The sequence below is a fragment of the Leucopleurus acutus genome (assembly GCF_964270905.1).
Source record: "Leucopleurus acutus genome assembly, chromosome: 12".
Lineage (NCBI taxonomy): Eukaryota > Metazoa > Chordata > Mammalia > Artiodactyla > Delphinidae > Leucopleurus > Leucopleurus acutus.
The window spans coordinates 48,520,658-48,534,357 of NC_139154.1; the positions used below are offsets into that span (position 1 = coordinate 48,520,658).

The 13,700-nt window shown below is 43.7% G+C and overlaps 1 protein-coding gene across 2 annotated transcripts in view; it reads right to left on the reverse strand.

The window, feature by feature from the left end:
• The window catches only part of IFT172 (intraflagellar transport 172), a gene marked incomplete at its 3' end in the record, with an annotated part of 41,869 nt that extends 30,672 nt beyond the window's left edge, over window positions 1-11,197 (reverse strand). For both annotated transcript variants that reach the window (XM_082851413.1, XM_082851412.1), the window contains exons 1-14: window positions 11,130-11,197; window positions 8,392-8,535; window positions 7,703-7,815; window positions 7,233-7,272; window positions 6,862-6,927; window positions 6,571-6,650; window positions 6,265-6,352; window positions 5,229-5,443; window positions 4,201-4,324; window positions 3,693-3,788; window positions 2,624-2,785; window positions 2,215-2,268; window positions 1,870-1,973; window positions 1,610-1,695 (exon numbers count right to left, since the gene is read on the reverse strand). In XM_082851413.1, the coding sequence (XP_082707539.1) occupies window positions 1,610-1,695; window positions 1,870-1,973; window positions 2,215-2,268; window positions 2,624-2,785; window positions 3,693-3,788; window positions 4,201-4,324; window positions 5,229-5,443; window positions 6,265-6,352; window positions 6,571-6,650; window positions 6,862-6,927; window positions 7,233-7,272; window positions 7,703-7,815; window positions 8,392-8,535; window positions 11,130-11,168 (1,411 nt within the window). In that variant the 5' untranslated portion in view covers window positions 11,169-11,197. The remainder of the gene's footprint in view (window positions 1-1,609; window positions 1,696-1,869; window positions 1,974-2,214; window positions 2,269-2,623; window positions 2,786-3,692; window positions 3,789-4,200; window positions 4,325-5,228; window positions 5,444-6,264; window positions 6,353-6,570; window positions 6,651-6,861; window positions 6,928-7,232; window positions 7,273-7,702; window positions 7,816-8,391; window positions 8,536-11,129) is intronic.
• Window positions 11,198-13,700: the final 2,503 nt, after the last annotated feature.

Genomic DNA, 13,700 nt, shown 5'->3' on the forward strand with positions numbered 1-13,700 from the left:
GAAGAATGGACTTTCGAGCAATGGTTAAACATATGGAAAAAAAACAAAATTAGATTCCTACCCACATTATGCATAAAAATAAATTCCAGGTAAAAAGCAAAATTTTAAATGCCAAAATACAGGAGGGAGTAGGGAGGGATTTCTTAAATAAGACCTCAAAACCCACAAACTATTTATTAAAAAGTGGTATACAACACTGTAAATTGAACTATACTTCAGTAAAAAAAAAAAAAGTGATAAAATGGACTACATTAAACTTAAAAATGTCTAAATACTAAGAAATGCTGAAAAGGAGAGAAAAGACAAGCCACAGGCTGAGACAATCGCTGCAATGCAAATAACCATCAAAGCCTATACACACACACACACAGAACTCCTTCACGTAAATAAAGAAAAGACAACCTAATTTTAAAAATAGGTAATGGATGTGAACTGGCAATTCACAGAAGAAATCCAAATGGCCAATAAACAAATGAACAAAAAAATTAAAACAATGAAATATATTTTCATATACATCAGATTGAGCCAAATAATGAAGTCAGGCAATTTCAAGCACTGGAGAGGAAGTGGAACTGTGACTGCTGGTGGGAATGTAAATTGGTACAACGTCTTCAGAGAGCAATCTGGAAATATTTTAGTGAAATTGAAGATATACCTCTTTCATGATTCAGCAATTCCATGCTGGGTATAAACCTTAGAGAACTGAAATACTGTATCAGTGAAAAACTAACAAATGTCCATCAACAGAGAAGAGAGAAAAGATCCAAGGTAAAAATAATGAAATGTGAGGATTGGACAGAATTGGGTGTGGGTACACAAGTAATAATAATATTATTATTATGAACAGCTAACATTTATTAAGCACTTACTATATACTAGGCACTAGTCTAAGTGCTTTTCATATGAAGTAGGTCCTATTTTTATCCCCATTTTGTAGATGAGGTACATTTTGTAGATGAAATTGAGATACAAAAAGGTGAAGTAATTTACCTAAGATTACACAGGTAGTAAGTAGAGAAGTGGGGAGATTTGACTCCAGAGCCCTGTTCTTAATACCTACACTACCTGGATATGTTATTCTCTAAACTTTTTAGAGAATACCATGCTATTCTTTATACTTTTTTCCTATGCTTAAAACATTCCATGATAAAAAATTAACTATTAATATATACAGTACAATTTATAAATGTGACCATTTGTGAAATGCACATAAAGTTTGTCATCACTACTTATTAATGACAAACTATACAGAAAGTAAGGCCCCTTCCAGTTCTAAGAATCTGTGATCCTATGAAGTCTAAACAGGAAAATTCTTAAATTTGCTAATGGTTCTTTTCTACAATTCACTATTTTCCAGCCCTGAGATATATGCCTAGAGAACGTGAATAATTGTATGGGCAGGCCTATACATACCAATGCATCTGTATCTAGACTTCTAGATATAGACATATGGATTTAAACATGTCACATATCCCCTGTAAGAATGAGGTCACACATTTACCCGATGCCTCTCAGATTCCTGGATTCTCCACTGCACACAATCCTGTGACATGGAAGTGCTTTATAAACATCTATTTTGTTATTACAATTATGAGAGAGTCTTACTCACCTATAGCAATAGTCTTAATATCAACAAGATAAGCCAATTTCTTATTATCCTCCGTTCCTCGCTGGCGCCTCTCATTAATACGGACACTGAAACATGAAGGGTCAGGTGAGGCAAAATGGGCTTAGGTAGCTGGGATGTTTAATAGGAGCTCTGAAATACTATATGGGATGAAGATTTTAGATTAACCTGAGGATATAGGAGATAGAAGTCAAAAGGAATTCTTTTGGGTTTCAAAAATTTAGAGAACCTTGTGGGGTTACCTGATGAGATGGGGGTTCATGAATTCAGTACGTACAGAACCCAGGGTATCATTACTCCCATATTCCACCAGGGTTAGCTCTCCAGCATTGAAGATCATGCATACCTGGGGGTGAACGGAATTGTTATACAGTGGAAAGATTACATGAAGAGAGAGAAAAACAGTCGAGGGAGGTGTACCATGAGTTCAAAGTGAAACCCACCTTTCTGTTTATTCTATTCCTCTGCCTATTTCACCCTCCCACTTTATCTGCTGTTTTCTCAACCCCTTGCCACTTGCCATCCTGCTACACAGAAGCTAGAAGGAGGCTTATCAGGACAGTGATGGTGAATCAAGCTCTACTCACATTTTCATTTTCAAAGAAATACTTCTCATTGCCACCAGATCCCTGCCAAGCTACCTGTTAAGGGGGGAAAAGACATAAGGGACAATGTGGATAATTATCCAAGACGATGCTGAAAGAACAGGGTGGGATGCAGAGAGATGGAGTTGGGGGAGGCTTTGACATTGCACAAAAGAGATGCTATGTCAGATTTTGCCCTAGTCCCTATGCTTCTGGGAGATGGTGTATAAACAGTCCAACAACGGTGATTCATATTCCGGGATTCTAAGCCTCCCGGGTCTCATCCCCTGAAGCCAGGTCCCCAACACCAGAATGTTAGAGCTTCCCATGGAGATCTTCCCCCAGGGACCCTGGCTTGCCTGAGTAGCACCTCAGGACGCCCCATCCCCACCTCTCCATTTTTGGTTCCTACCTCACTAAGGCGATTAGTGTTCAGGTCCCCCAGCAACAGTGTGTCTGACGTGTGGGCCACCAGGTAGCGTTCTTTTCCCAGGATTTTCACCTCTTCCACCTCATAGCCATAGTGTGACTTGAGTACCACTCGGGTCCCCGATGAGAGGTTCTTCACAATCACCTTGGCAGGAGACGAGTCTGAGCTCCCCAGGCTTCCCCCAATCCGAAAGAGGGATGAACATGCTGTGCCCTTCGCCCACCTTCACAGGGCTAACTAAACAAAGTATCATCTTTTTTCCTTGCCTGGCCTAGGATATTCTTGGTAAAAGGGACACCTCACATTTACATAATGCTTTACCATTTATGAAATACTTTAATATATTATCTCTTTTGATGTTTATAATACATACGATTCTGAAAGTTCCACTGGGTTAAACCAATCACTCTCCCTATGTTCCTGTAGCTCTTTGTACAAACTTTTATGATAACTTTACCACAGTGTGCTGTATTATTTTCCGATATGTCTGTCTCCTTTGCTAAAACGATTTTCTCAAATAAGGGACAATGTATTACAGATAACTATCTTTGAATTCTCAATGCTTAACAGTGCTGACACATAAAGAATGGATAAATATTTCTGGAGAAAATGGAAGACTAAAGGAATCAATGAATAATAAATGAAGGAAAGGAGGGTGGAGGTAGAGAAAAGTGGGCTCAGAAACTAAGAAATGAGCTTGCAACATCATACACAGTGAGTTCAGAGGCCTTAGAACAAAAGAATTCAGAATTATAATCCTATTTATCAACTTCCCCAGTTGCCATCCTAGAGGCAGTGAAGTTTTAAACCAGGAAGATGTAAATGGCAATCTCTGTACCCCTTAAACCTGGTGGTTAATCCTTTTCTTACAATAAGCTGTAAGAACTATAGCAGGAAAGTTGCCAGAGAGTTGCCCTGACACATTCTATTCCTCAGAACAGCTCTGCCAGAGGCTGATTTGACTCTGTGCTGTGGCCAGACCGCAGGGAAGTACTACAAGGATGAGTGAGCCATGGCAAAATCTCAGTGTGGCAGGCTGTCAGCCGCTCACCTGGCTAGGTCCCACATACGTTAGCTCAAACTTATTCTTGTAAATGCTCCTTCGGAGGCAGCAGTCAAACTGTTCCACTCCACCACAGAGTGTGCCCTGGAGGGAAAGTGACAGCATAAAGGGTAACACACACAATACGTAGGCATGTAGAGGGTATTTAGAGATACTCTCAAATCCTGGGTTCTAGAATCTACAGAAGAGTTGGCAGTAAAAGGGCTGGTAGTTTTTGGAAGTACCAGCAGGAAAGAGGTGGCAATTGCAGGACTCAAGAGCATCACATAGTGATGGGATATAAGGGAGAAATCATCCCTGCCTATAAAACTCTTGTCCCATGTGGCCTCCAATAAGGTATGCATTTCTCTTTCCCCTGTAAGGTCAGAGTTTTAGGTTGTGGTCAAAAGGGAAGAGGACATTCTCTAGTGTCAGGAGAGGGTGCTTTAGGATAACGTGGGATTTTTCTTAATTTGAAAAAAGTCACCAAAGCAGAAAGGGGTTACTAGTCACACACCGCACAGAGTCGTGAGCCATCCCGCTTCCAGGCCAAGGCAGTGATGGTGTATAAGTTGGCAATCTCCTTGGGCTTTGCCTCTTCCCAGATGCTTCTTCGAGGGCTCCAGTTGAGTACCCGAAGTCTGAAATTAAGTATGTGGCTTTTAGAAGAGTTGGAGACTGAGAAAAACTGAAAATGGGCCTGTAACGGAAGGAAATTAGTCTTGCTACATCAGAGAACAGAGGAAATAAAAGAGAACAGACAAGTTGGGAGGTCTAGTAGGAGAGGACAAAAGTGTTCAAAGGAAGTAATTTGGGAAAATCAAGTCAAAAGTAAAATGGAGTAAGAGAGATAGGAGTGGAGAAAATAAAAAGAGATTGTGGCTGGTGAGGAAAATGAGCTGTTAGCGATAGAGAAATATGGAAAAAGCAAAGAGAAATGGTAGGAGTCAGAGAAGAAAGAAAGGAAGAGACAGACACACATGAGACTGAAGGGGACAGAAAGACAGGACTGACAAAGCTGGGGTTAAAAGTGCTCCAAGGAAGAGATGGGACCCAGACTCTAGCTATTTATTCACCGTTCCATCATTCATTCATTCATTCATTCATTTACCAAACATTTGAGCACGTATTATATACTAGATGCTAATCTAGGCCCTGGAGACTTAAAAAAAAAGAGAATAATAGGCCCTCTTCTCAAGGGCTCTTCAATTTAACCAGTTAGATACAAACACCAAACTATAATATAATGTGATAAACACTAAGCCAGTGGTCTGAAAAGGGGCAAAGGGAGCACAAAGAAAGTGGAGAGGAATTCTGCTGTGGAATCCCGGGGAGAGGCAGAGACACAACAAGAGCATGGTGCATCTTGGAACTGCCGACACGCCAACGGACGGTGGGAACAGGAAGAGGAAAGTGCACGAATTAAAACCTAAGAATCACTTGATTCTGATCCAGTCTCCCACTCTGGCTGAGAAGCAAAACTGGACTAAAGAAGAGTGTACACAGGGAAAGCAGGCAGAAGCTGCAACTGGAAAGGAGACCCACCTGTCATAACTTCCCAGTACAACAGACTGGCCCCCAGGACTTGCTGCAGCTGTGGTGAACTCCCGTTCCTGAGGGTCACGGCTATAGTCAAAAGTTTGTAGCATGTGGCCTTCCTTTCCATAGGCCACAATCCTCCGATCACAGCCTGCAGCCACAATGCTGTTGGTTGCCCAAGCCAAGGCATAGGGTGGGCATGGGTGGTTCACCAACTTCCCCTAAGACAGAAGTAGAGGGTTTCAATCACTCTGACTCTGAGGACTCCACCTCAGAAACTTCTCATTCCTAGCATCTGACACACTCACTCTGACAACCCTGCTCTGCAGGAATCTTTCTCCCAACACTTTCCCACCCTAACACACCTTAACCCGAAGACGTCACAAATTATCTTTCTGTCTTACACTCACGCACACATCTTTTATGACATATATACACACTTATTGACCTTGTGTTCAAGAGGGAACCTCAAAATACGTGTGTCTGCAGATCTTTAATATTCACCTAATAAGGCCCCCCAAAGGAATCTGTCCTACACATTAACCAATACCATATAGGCCCACAGGGAGCATATGGCCCCTTTATTTCAGGAGGGATACATTTAATGATTACACAAGTAATTCTTAATATAAATGATTCAAGCAATAGAGAATTACATAGATTAAAACATGAACCTTCCTTTAATCCCCCATATTTTCCCTCTCAAGAGTAAACAACCCTTTTTTTCTATGAATTTATATACATAAATATATATTTTACATAAATGAGAATAATTTTCACTTTTCATTACCCTCGGAGTCTTTATTTCTCTTTGCCTCAAGGTCCCTTCCACCTGATTCATCCTTTCCCATAAATATTAAGCTCTGGCCTCCGAAAAACAAATCCTCTCTGTGGCCTCATCCAGGTGTCTCTCTGCCTGAGGTCTCATTCCTCTAGCCTCCTCTCCCAGCACCATGATCTAAATTCCTTAGATGTCCAACCTCCTCGCGGAGAGTTCTTGGGATTTCCTTCTCCCCTATTCCAGAGCATCCTTTATTCATACCTGTGACTCTCCAGAGCCTTCATCATCAAAGAAGTACCTAACAATGGTGCCATCTGCATGACCAGAGAGAATTCCTTTCCCAGAGCAACTAAAAAAGGGGACAAGGAGGAAAGGAGAGAAATACAGGAAGACATTAGAGCATCCTGTCTCACCAAGAAAGTCCCCTTTGTCTGTCAAACACTACCCTACCTGTGGTTCCTGCTACCAGCCCTCTCTATCTTTCATACTATGGTCCCCCAGTCCAGAGTCCCCTATAGCTTTTCCTACCATTTCCAAGCTTTTGGGATACTGCTCTTCCTTACTCACTTCGTTGTCAGGGACACCACGTAAGAATCTGTCCCATAGATGGTAGATGACTTATTAGTTTTGGTGTTTGCCAAACGAACCTGAAAATGGGAGAATGGACAAAAGTCTGGTTAGGCTACTTTCAATTTCACCCAGGTCCTAAGGAAAGAAAAAGAAAAAAACAAAAACTGTTCCCTGGGTAGTCTCCCCAGTACACAACTTGACCCTAAGGGAGAAGATTAACCATATACCTCTTTCCAGAACCATTATCCCCATGCACAATATCTCCTGTATTTCTCTTCCCTCCTTTACCTTCCCTTCAGCCAGTCCAAAGACAATGATGTATTCTGCTGGCCACTGCAGACAAGTAACAGCACTCTGTAAGAAAGAAAGAATGAAAAGGATAAACCTGTCTATGTATGTTAGCACTTTGATAACAACCTGAGCCTGAACATCCCACCACATGCCACCACTCCAACCACCTGTAGGGAAGGAGAGGAGGGGACACAACTGGGCTCTAAGGAGGAAAGCACAGGGGGATGAGCAGCCAGGCAGTACCATTCACACAGTAGGAAAAGTCAGAGCCAGATGTTAACAAAGGCAACTTCTCATTGTATTTATAAGCGGATATACTGATACATGCTTGTTCATCCTAATCTCCCAGGGACTGGTTTGAACTTTACCGTCTGGATGAACTTGTTACAGATGACTTTCTTGTCACCCCTGTCAAATAAAAGGAGGGAAGCATATTACAATCCACTTCCATGAATAAACGGGCACAAATGATGCTGGGGGAGGGGAGGAATTGTAGATACCTTCCCTGGCCCTCTAGTGTTTCCTACCACTCCATAGAAGCCCTCAAAGGAGCCTGAGTAGCTTTGGAAGAATAACAAAGACAAAACATCACTCCAGCCTCCCCAGGATCTCACAGGGCCTCCTTGTTGATCTAAGACTGACTCTTCCAGGGATGGGATCATAGAACACGTGGTGTACGCAAAGGTAGGGAAGCTACAACAACGGACTCCAGAGGGCCTCTGCCTTCCAAGCCCCAGCTGGCTCCTCAACCTCTCTATTCCCCCCTTCCCAGTGAGGCATTTCTTCTTGCCTTTCCCTTCTTCTCTGGGACACCCCATCTCCCAATCTCTATCCTCACCAATCTTCTCCAATCTTGTAGACATAGATGATGTTGTCAGTCTGTCCTATGGCAATCTTGGTGGAATCAGGAGAAAAAGCCATGCCCTTCACCATATAGCTCTTCCTGCCATACTAAGAGTCAAAAAGAAAAAAGGAAAGAAAAAGAAGTAATGAGTATCCTTAAAAGGGAAGAAAAGGTGGACTTCCCTGGTGGCACAGTGGTTAAGAATTTGCCTGCCAATGCAGGGGACATGGGCTCGAGCCCTGGTCCGGGAAGATCCCACATGCCGCAGAGAAACTAAGCCCGCGAGCCACAACTACTGAAGCCTGTGCGCCTAGAGCCCGTGAGCCACAACAAGAGAAGCCACCACAATGAGAAGCCCACACACTGCAACGAAGAGTATCCCCTGCTCGCCACAACTAGAGAAAGCCCTCACGGAACAACGAAGACCCAACGCAGCCACAAATAAATAAATAATAAATAAATAAATTTTTATATATAAAAAAAGAATACTGTGCTCTAATCTACAAAAAGAAAAAAAAAGAAGAAAAGGTGCCTGTGTGACTGTAGTGGGCTTGAGGGCTTTATACTGAGAAAAGGAAGGGCGGGCCATTTCCTATGCCTGTGGCTAGGAAGCAGGATAGGAAGTTTTCTAGATTTATAGGGTCCCATCAACAGATTAAGGTACACATGAACGTTCCCTTCACCTTCATGTCGGCTGGTTTGGTGGAGAATTTATCTCTTCGCTCCCCATGTTCATCATACAGCAACACCACTCGGTCCACTGCGCAGACAGCAAATTTGGCATTGTTCTGGGACCATGCCATGCAGGTGACCTTTGCAGCTCCATCCTGCAGAAGCAAAGGGGCAAAAATAAACCCAGGTGCTGGTCTAGAATGCCAAAAGCATTTCTAGTTCCATTACTTCTAGTGTGACTCTGGTCAATCTTCCTTCTAGCACAGTCCTTAAAACAAAGAGATCCCCATAATCCGTCCAGGTCTCCAAGGCCATAGAGCCCCGGATGGTGAGAACAAAGTGCTTCTAGAAACCCATAATGCAAATGCACTAAGAGGTGACATGGAAAATGAACTGTACCAACGTGTCCCTGCAGTGGCCTCCTTATTCCCTCATTCCCCAGGTCTGCTACTGAAATAAATGCAAAGTTTTGGTCTTTAGCCATTCATTCAATTAATGTTTTTTGAGTACCTTAATAAAAAAGGCACTTGGCCAAGGGCTAAGAGAGAGACAAAGAGCAAAACATGGTCCCTGCCCAAGGATCTAATAAGATGGTACAAGAAATGGGAAAAGCCCCATAAGAGAGGCACATATAAAGCACTGTAATAGTTTGGAAAAGTCTGAGATAATTTTCCACTTAAATGATCAACATTAAGCTTTGAAGAATGGATACAGTTAGGTAGGGAAATTACCTGAGGTAGAAGGAATGGCATGAGCAATGGCAAGTTCTGGTCAATAAATAGTAATTTAATTTAGCTGAAACTATATTGTAAATAGCAGAAGAGAGGAGGTAAGTCAGGAAAAACAGAAAAGAGGCCAGTTCAACAAGGGTCTTTGAAGCTAGCCTGAGTTTGGGCTTATTTGGTAGGAAAGGGAGAGACAGTGAAAGTTCTGGAATGGGAATTAAAATAATCAGAGTTGTGACTTAGGATAAACAATGCCACTTTGTTTTTTGTCTTTTTTTTTCCTTAACAATCCACTTCACAGAAGCCCAAGTTAGAAGCGATCAACTCCCAGTGAATTATTCTTGCCATGTCTGTCCCTTCCACCACCAGCCCTGGTGGTCTGTGGTTCTGCACTAAGGATTTCCCTCCTTGAAATAAAAAATTTAATTTCTGCTCCAATTGTTTAACTACTTGGGCTCTACAGCCCTGGCTTAAAACATTGTTAATTTTTACTCCTAAACTACCCACTTCCAAAGTCAGAGGTAAAAAAGGCATTTTTCATCAAAGTCCTCAAACCGGAGTCAGAAAATAGCCACACCACCACCTTTAGCCCCCTCCAACTCTTGACCAAATTAGGTTAGGAGGGTAGAGGGCTTATCAATTATTGCCAATCATCTTCCTTAATCATTTTGCCCAATCCTGGGCATTCAGCCCTTACCTGCATCATGACATCATCTTAATTTGAAAGATTGAAGGAAGATTTCATTTCCAATTATTCCATTAGGGTAAAGGAATTTTAGAAATACAGATTCAGAGAACAGTTTACTGAGCAATGAGCACACCTCTCTTTCGTTCTAATTTCCTTCTATTCTCTTAAAGCCACATTCTCTGTGAAGCCTTCCTGATTCTCATAATCAATCAATTCTCCTTTCTCTACAATATGTACCTCACAGGACTGTAGCGAGGATTACATGAGGTAGAGAACAGAATAATAGCTAACCTTTAACAAGCATGGACTAGGCACTTTGCTAAGTGCTTGATACGCATTATCTCATTTAATCTCATAACTGAGGTAGAAGCTATTATTATGCATCTTTTACAGATGGGGAAACTGAGGCACAGAAAGGTTAAGTAATTTGCTCAAGTTTACAAACACAGTTTAAGTGGCAGAACCAAGATTTAAATCCATGTGTGTCTGACTCCATAAGCCACAACACTAGCTTCTTTACTTATGCTGCCCTGGTACACCTTAAACATTCAGTTAGGACAGATATTCTTATTAGCTTTCTATTATTTTGTCCTTTGCATTTTGAATGTCCTTCTCTCGTCTATCAGTTTTCACGCTGCTTTTCAGTTTACAACGTTCTCTTGTGTATACTACTTTCTTTAATTCTTCCCCCTAACCCCCTAAGGCTGCGATTATTATTACTCCCGTTTTCCAAATGTAGAAGTTCGGGTGAGTGCTCAGAGAGCCTGTGTGATAAAGGCTAAAGTCAGGGGCATCACATCATTTATTTAAAGTAGTGGGGCGCTAGGACTTGAATTCTGGCCTCCTGACTCCGAAACCCAGCCTTTCTTCACCATGTTCTAGGGCTCCTCCCTCAGTGTCCAGCCTCTTCTGAATCTGAGATCTTCACCATCAGAACGAACGGTGTGGTCGTTTGCACTCCTTTAGGTGGGGCTTACACCTAAAGCGCTCATTTGAGAGGTGTAGATTAATGTTCGTTGTTTACACGTGCGCCTCTGCCTCTAGTACGAGCCTCTTGAAGGCAGGGGCAACAGCTGAGCAAGTTCTGGATCCCCTGGAGCCCCACCATGGGACCTGGTACACAACCGATTCGTTAATGGAACGAAGTGAAAGCTACGGTGCTCAGCACTCCATCTCACCTACTCAACACTCTATGGACGTAGCAAGAGTCCGAATCACAACTATAGCCTTCGGTCTTCTGCACACAGTAGGCGCTCAACGTTTTTAAACTTCAGTCCCCCACTTTTCTTGCAACATTAAGGCGGGCGAGGGAGGGAAGAAGCACGCGACTCCTCACCTGAGGGCTCAGCAGGGTCCTCAGGTGCTTCAACTGCATGACGAACACCTGTCTCTCAGATGCCAACAGACAGCGGACAACTCCCGTGGTTACCTGGACAACCCGCCACGCAGCCGCAGCGGCAGCCGCTGACGCAGAAGCGACCTGAGCGCGACACGCGTCGCAAGGTCACCGCGTAGGTTCGCAGCGAAGCAAAACAGAACCCGCGCAGCCGCAGTGAGGTCTAGGGCGGGACCCCACGCGCGCAGAGGGCTCGATGAATTCTCTCCTCGACCAATCCCATCGTGGCATGCAAACCCAAACTCCAGCCACGCCCACAAGCCTTCCGCAATCTCCGGGGTCCTACGTAATCGTAGTCTCTCTAGCTGTTCGATGTACGTAAGCGTGGCTGAGTGCCTTCTTTTTTTATTTTTTTTTATTTTTGCGGTACGCGGGCTTCTCACTGTTGTGGCTTCTCCCGTTGCGGAGCACAGGCTCCGGACGCGCAGGCTCAGCGGCCATGGCTCACGGGCCCAGCCGCTCCGCGGCATGTGGGATCTTCCCGGACCGGGGCACGAACCCGTGTCCCCTGCATCGGCAGGCGGACTCTCACCCACTGCGCCACCAGGGAAGCCCAGAGTGCCTTCCTTTAATCTACACAACCCTGGAGGAAAGCAGGGTAGTTGCTATTATAGGCCTTTTACAGTTGACGGAATTGATCCTAAATAGGTTATGTAACTTGCACAGGATCACAAGGCTGATAACGATGGGTAACAGGGAATACTCAGTATGTGTCTGCCAGGTACCGTGCAAAGTGTTGCACATGCATTGTCTCCTTTAATCTCAAAGCCACCTTTTGAAGGGGATAGCATTATTAGTCCCATTTTACATAACATGAGACTCAGGATTAGAGGGGTCACTTGCCTTAGCTAACATAGTGCGTTAAGGACGGAACTGGGATTCGACTCAGAGATGATGCATTTAAACACCCTTTGTATTCCTTCTTAACTTCTAGCTCCCTATCTCCATCCCATGCTACTACATACCCTGTGACACTCCTATCCCCAGAAATGATGATGTATCCAGAGTCTTCGGAAGCAGTGGTCAGAGAGAGGTAAAACACCCTACTTTTGAAATGGAAAATGGTGAGTTTAAGACTGCTGCTTAGATCAGGGTGCTTTATGGTTTAGGGCAGAGGGCAGACCAGAGCTTGGCTCACCTGACAGGTGTAGTCTTGTGAAACCCGGGGGTGGAGCTTGGTTAGGTTTAAAAGATACTGACTGACTTCTTGATCTTTGTTTCGATTGGGGTCCCTTTCAGAATTATTGGTCTAATTTCTTGTAACATACCAGAGAGATCAAGATGCAAAAAAGGACAGTTATTCATAAGCCACCTCCCGGAGGATCATACGTGGAGAAAACTGTTACCTTCCAGACAGTGTAGCATATGCTGTCCAGACAGATTCTCAGTTCTGAAGTCTTTCCCACAGAGTGCTTGCAAATGTCAACAGGTGTTTCTTTCACTGGCACCAACCTCCCCGTGGAACTTAGGAAAAAGTAGAGGACAGTCCCTATTTTCACAGGAAACAAGTAGGCCCCAGAGCCCAAATTATAATTCTTTTTTTTTTTTGTTAATAGTAATGTTTTTTTAAAATTTTATTTATTTTTGGCTGCGTTTTGGGTCTTTGTTTCTGTGCGCAGGCTTTCTCTAGTTGCGGCCAGCGGGGGCTACTCTTCCTTTTCGTGCACGGGTTTCTCACTGCGGTGGCTTCTCTTGTTGCGGAACATGGGCTCTAGGCACGCGAGCTTCAGTAGTTGTGGCGCACGAGCTTAGTTGCTCCACGGCATGTGGGATCTTCCCGGACCAGGGCTCGAACCCGTGTCCCCTGCATTGGCAGGTGGATTCTTAACCACTGCGCCACCAGGGAAGTCCCCCAAATTATAATTATTTTGACAAGAGAGTTCCAACCCCAGTTTTATTTCCAGAATCCTCCTCTGGATATAATGGCCGAGAGTGAATATAAACTCATTTATTCTTCACAATTATTACTGACTTTGACCGAATGAACAGAGAGACATACAGACAAAAGGGAAAGCAAGGGCAGGGAAGAATAGGCACAGAAATGCACGGGAGAGGAACACCTGGCACCCAGGGATCCATTAGTGTAGCTGTTCTTTCATTTGTCCCAAGACCCTGTTCAGTCCTTTTCTGAAAATTAGCTCAGGGTTGATGAAATCAGAGGAATAAATGGTGAGGAGCTGGGCTGCCGATGTGGGCAGTGAAGATAAAAAGGCTACTGGCCCTCTCATGTGCCATAACCTTAGTTTCCATTAGTACATGAAGAATTTATATCCTCTTTTTTTCCTGCTCCCCCTTCTCACCCAAAAAAGGAAAAGGATCTAGGGCCTTGGTTTTCTATGCCTCTTTCTGGCTCTGCTCCACCCAATTCCAGGCTGGAGAATCAAAGCAAACACCTTCAAATAAGAGTCTGCTCCTGTCAAGTCGGTGGTGGTGTGAAGGGCCCTTGTAGTCAGGGGAGAGACAGTGGAGAAATGTTTTCAGCATATTAGACAGTATCCCATACAGTCAGCT